Raw genomic sequence first — 6,000 nt, 5'->3', positions numbered from 1 at the left:
GAATTCTGTTAGTGGCATTTTTGTTTCTATCCATCATCATCACACTGTGGAAAAGATACTGGATGAAAATAGTAATGGGCAATTCACCTACTATTACTTTTGTTGTGTGTACAATGGTACTGATCACGTTACTATTATACTGGGTGATTTTTTTAAAACTCATGGTTTTCTTTGTTGTGTAAAATTTGTAAATGAAGTATTATTTCCATGCGGTTTGTGGCAAATGAATAAGGAAGGATGGGAGATTTATTGGAGTATGTTTACCGGTTTATTTGCATCCGGGGTAATATCGCCCACGCCTCAACAAAAACAGCAAATATTCACCAGTGTACCCTACAATAACATTGAAGTATTGGATTTTTGCTAAACTGAATTAATGAGAATGAGTTCTTTTTTCTGTATGCACTCAAACATAAATAAAACAAAAATTATGGCACAGACATATGACATAACATCTCACCTTTAAAGAAGGTGCTGAAAGTGTCGACCTCCTTCCTGTAAACAAAGTCGAACACGCCGTTCCGTGTTAAGGGCTGTCTGACATAGTGTTTCTGCGCTAATGTTCGCAATTTCAGCATAGCAACAACAGCATCAGTTTTCCAAAAACATTTCACGATAAACACACGTTCCTGCAAGGAGTACACCATTCTTACTGTGTGTTCTGATCACAATAACGCAACTTTTCAGCACAACAATTACGCAAAAGCACACTTCCTGCAAGGAGTACACCATTCTTACTATGTGTTCTGATCACAATAACGCAACTTTTCAGCACAACAATTACGCAAAAGCACACAACTTTCCAGCACAACAATATAACAGCTCAGTTACCTGGTTATTGTTGACAATGACAACGGTGCTATCTACAGGAGGAAGCTTAAACCTCCGCACTGCATCCAAACCCCCAGACCATATAGACGCGGAAGGTACACTGGTGAATATTTGCTGTTTTTGTTGAGGCGTGGGCGATATTACCCGGGATGCATATAAACCGGTAAACGTACTCCAATAAATCTCCCATCCTTCCTTATTCATTTGCCACAAACCGCATGGAAATAATACTTCATTTACAAATTTTACACAACAAAGAAAACCATGAGTTTTAAAAAAATCACCCTGTATTATTAAATATAAACTTCTGAATTGCAGATACAAGCCTTCTTCTCTAATCTCACTCCTGGCGCAGTGCTTACTACATGGCTGCAAAGTAGAAACTTTTTGAGTTTCATTTTCCATCCACACTAATTTCGTTCACCTGTATTATATGCTTCAAATCTGGGACATCATTTCTGCTAACCTTGTATTATAGAGTACATATATGTCATTTGATGAACAAATTTTTACACAATGTTAGCTTCAATTTCTACCAACTATACTGTATATTCTAAGAATTCATGAAATTGTCTTGAGTGGATGCAGAGCAGAGTTCACGCATGGAGTGAAGTCTCCACGCCTTTCTTCTGTTATCCAATTGCCTACTTTCTTCTGTATGGAAAGAAGCAGGCAGAACCCTCAAACGACGTGTCCTTTGCAACGAACTGACCGCTTCTTTCTTCCTCGAAACAAAGAACAATCGCAGGGTGAAGAAGTATACAATCTCCACGACACTCAGCAAGCTGAATCCCATGCACATGCTGCACAGACCTCCAAAGTCACCTGTTGATAAAGAAAAATGGTTCAAAGTACTGATAAATACAGTGGAATGTTATCGAAAGTTGCCCTTCATTAAAGAAAAATGGTTCAGTGCTGATAAATATAACGAAATGTTATCCAAAGTTGCCTGTCAGTAGAGAAAACTGTTCAAAGTGCTGACAAATATAGCGACATGTTATCCAAAGTTACCTGCCGATAAAGAAAATGGTTCAATGCTGATAAATATAGCGTCATGTTATCCAAAGTTACCTGACGATAAAGGGAAACGGTTCAAACTGCTGATAAATGCAGCAGAATGTTAACCCTTTGTCATGCTACGTCATGCACCCTCCCTCTCAATTAAGAAAAAAATAATATTGCTGTCATTTACAATGATATCATTGGAAAACTATTCTTGTCAAGACTGATTTCCCCGGAAATGCGATCTTACTCACTAAGGATCTTCTTACTTACCAAGTAACTGATCCCAGGTAACATGAACACCTCTTTTGTATGTACTTACTTACCAAGTAACTGATCCCATGTACATTGAACATCTCTTTTGTATCTAATTGATACAAGATCTTGAAAGAACACATGGACAATGCTGTGGTTTACCACGATAAAATCTTCTCTGAAAATGGAATAATAGTAGATGAATACACGAAAATATTACAATTGCATTTACACTAACAAAGGCACTTTGTAAATCCAGATTCATAATATCGGGGAGAAATAAATCAATAGGTTAAAAAAATCAGTTATCATGTACGAAACCTGATTGCATTCTTCCAAATCTTGTTTACATATGGGCATTAAACTATCCCATTAGCTATTAGTAGTTTACCTTATTACCCTCCGTCCACAAAACAACTGAAAAATGTCGGTGGTACTTTAACCATTGTGCTTCAAGCACAGAGCTCCAGGTACCACACCGGAATAGTCAGCTTTTTAACATATTTCTACCTGCAACAACTATTTTAAAGATTGTGAGTCATAACACCATCCAAGCTTGAAATTTTTAAGTTTACTAAGAAGTATATAACTCTACATACAATACTCCACAAGTACAAGTGAGTACAAATAATTTCTTCATAAAAATGAAAACTTAAGAAGCTCTAATGTGCATCTCCGCCATATTTCTACCCGCAGGAGTATGCACGAGCAAAGATGCGAGGCTTCAAACAAAAGCTCATCGTTTCCAGTCAGTAATTAGAGGTCTGTGACTTCAAGTGTGAGACGTCACCGATAGTTCTGATTGGTTGGAGATTTTTTAAGGACTTTGTTCAAGCCAGGATCAAAGGTTGAAGTATGATATCACCTGGGGGCTCCAACACATCGACACCTACTTCTACAACATGGATGTACATTAAAGTTATACATTTTGTGCAACATTTAGGCAGGAAGAATGTTTAATTTTTATGACTTCCTATTTTATTTCCCATTTCTATTAGGATTCTTAGTAACTCTTCTTACACACACTTTTTCAGTACAGTATATGTTTTTTAATGTTTGTGTATTTTCTCTATCACGTGTAGCATTAAAATCAGAATAATAAACATGCCATTTTCACTACTGTGATGTGGTAGTGTCTGCTATATATGAAAATGCATTGCATAGTTATTTATGTTGTTACCGACGCATAATTTTAGTCCAACCTTGTATTAATTAATAAATAAAATGTTTTCAGGTCGCATTTCATACCTTATATTTGTTGCATTCATGGTTTTCTTTGACCTTATTTGAAAAGAAAAAACTGACCCCTAAGAAAAAGAGGCTTGCGCCTGAATTATTCTTAGTTTTGTTTACCCCTGTACATTGCCACGCACCGCGGTCATGTAGTTTGAAGCGAAATATTTGGACACCGGCTACGGGACGCTCGCAGGTTCGACTCTCCTGGAGGAAGCGTAACAACTTTTCTCCTGAGATTTCTGCCTGTGTATGGGACCGGTGGCCACCCACCATAGTGAGGAAAGGTGAATAGGTAGGACCTAGCCCTCAGTGGCTGTTGCGTCACGGATTATTTTTGTTCTTATACCCCTGTTCATTACTTATTCTAACAATACTCACGCAATGTCGGATGATGAATCGTTACTCTCTAGTGATGTAGTGTAGGTAGATACTGAATAAAACTTGTCGCTACACTGAGTATAGCATTCACAATCCATACCCTCGTCTCGACTATAGTCAATTCCTGGAATATCTGGAGGCGGCTTCAGTTTCTTTGATCCCCCTAGAAACCAAAATATATTCTATTAATTAAATGTAAGCACAAATTTTAGATGTTTCTACATAATGTTTTGGAGCTATTTGACATGGTTGTAGTATTTTGAAGACCGGACTTTACGGGAAAGCGCTTTTTCCAATGTGTCACGATGTACAAAAAAATCGTAGCAGTAAACCTAATCGTCACAGAGAGCTGAATTTGTGTCAAATAGTGTATTTCCTGCCTGTGCCGTATGCACTACGTTCTGCTGTTGTTTTGGATTGTCATGTTGGGTGTAATAGTCACTTGGGCGAAACCTTCGGGCTGTGCTACTTCACGTAACCGAGGTACTTTACTTCACAATAACACACATCTGCGTGCTAAATACAACGGAAAACGTTCATACACAACATAATCTTCATAAACCTGGAGCTGTGTAGCGTGTGGTGTATGATCACGTGGTGTGTGCTAACTAATCAAATGAACGTTTAAAGCAGAAGACAGGCATTTGTTGAATCTTCTGAACTTGAACACCGCTTATCGTCTACATTGAATGTAACTTCCTTGCACCATCCTGACACCGGGATACACCTGCACTACACCTAGTGTCAAAGAGTGCAACAAACTAGACGGGACTATAAAGAAGAGAAATGATTCTCGACAGGGACAATGGTCACCAGAAAAAGCGAAGTGAATGTTCTGGAATGTTCCTACCTACTACAATCATTCCACGTCGTGTTTAAATAGTTAATACTTCTTGAAGAGGAATAATAAAAATGTCTTAGGTCCTAAAAGATATAGATAATATTATATCTAATTATTTTTACCCTTGTAGATTTATATTTTTATAATTACTTTATTACTATTATTAATATTGACTTTTATAAGAATATATTTTTGCTTTATATATGAAGCACTCTTAGTGAAGAAAATCGGTTGTAGCAATGTGGATAAGTTTGGATGGATATCGCTTGACATTTTCATGTAATCGCCACGAAAGACCAAATTTCTACGACTTTTTCTGCTCCCCTCCCAACAACTTGAAAAAAAAGGTCTGCAAGAAGAATTTTTGAAAAAAATGCGAAAATTTCAGGAAACGTTATTCTAATTTCAATGCTTTTCTTTAATCATCACCGGCATCTTATTATTGAAGATAGGTGGATGATATTTATGGTGGATGTTACTACGTACGTTTTCGTTAATCATAATAAAACATTAGTAGCTATTTATAAAGCTGCTACAATTACAAGCATAAAATTCACAAGATCTAAACATCAAAGAAAATGCATGGTCCATCATGAAGATGAAGGTCTCTGAGAAGTCCCCAACGTCATAAATGACCAGGGTCACTGGAATAAAAAAATCAAGGAAGTATGGGTCCCTGAAATTACGCCAGATTACTGTCAACGCTTGGCGCAGTCTATGCCCAAACGGATATTGTTAAATTGGAGGTGCTCGTACATGCATATTTTTTTTAAAAAAAGACTTGTAATTTAGGTGCAAGAATATTATGATATGTAGAGTGCTCTTTCAGGTTGGGTAAAATCTTTTCTAAACTTATCAAAATTACTTACCAGACACATTCATTTATTTATTCGAACATGATCGTGAAAACTGCCCGAAAAGAACCTCGATTTTTCTTAAAGCATGTAATGTTGTCATGATCACAGCTAGAAAAATGCCTGTTTCGAGATGTTAGGATTCCAAAATCATGAAAATTTATGGTAAAATCAACATTTTCGAAAGATTCGAAATGACTGGCCTAGAACATATACATTCACACTACTCATACACTTTCGTTCTGTAAATTACTACGCCTACTTTTTGCAAATTCCTTGATTCTCCATACTTGTCCCGTATTCCGCATATAGGCCTGTTCAACATCTTCCTCCTTCATGAGTGCACATTTTAAATGACAAAACTTCATACAGTTTGAGCATTGTATTTTGGAGGAAATATCCTTCCGAGATACTTGTTCATTACATTCGACACAACTGCTCATCTTCTCCTTCGGTAGCTATATCGAATAGTTCGATAATGACACTTTAACTGAACTCCGTATATTTTTCGAACTATGAGACGGCAACACTGTTTCTTTACATACGTGGAGTACAACTGATGGTGACTTTATTTAACGTATTTTAACGTTTCAGTTACGATAT

General features: G+C 36.9%; 1 protein-coding gene across 1 annotated transcript in view; it reads right to left on the bottom strand.

The window, feature by feature from the left end:
* Window positions 1-1,384: 1,384 nt before the first annotated feature.
* LOC145981437 (sodium channel protein Nach-like) overlaps window positions 1,385-6,000 on the bottom strand; it is a 58,111-nt gene continuing 53,495 nt past the window's right edge. The window contains exons 7-9 of the mRNA XM_083114670.1: window positions 3,703-3,865; window positions 2,160-2,266; window positions 1,385-1,656 (exon numbers count right to left, since the gene is read on the bottom strand). Coding sequence (XP_082970796.1) covers window positions 1,385-1,656; window positions 2,160-2,266; window positions 3,703-3,865 — 542 coding nt within the window. The remainder of the gene's footprint in view (window positions 1,657-2,159; window positions 2,267-3,702; window positions 3,866-6,000) is intronic.

This window comes from Lepisma saccharinum, chromosome 29 (assembly GCF_977018435.1).
Source record: "Lepisma saccharinum chromosome 29, izLepSacc3.1, whole genome shotgun sequence".
Lineage (NCBI taxonomy): Eukaryota > Metazoa > Arthropoda > Insecta > Zygentoma > Lepismatidae > Lepisma > Lepisma saccharinum.
This window is presented reverse-complemented; position numbering and strand designations above follow the sequence as displayed.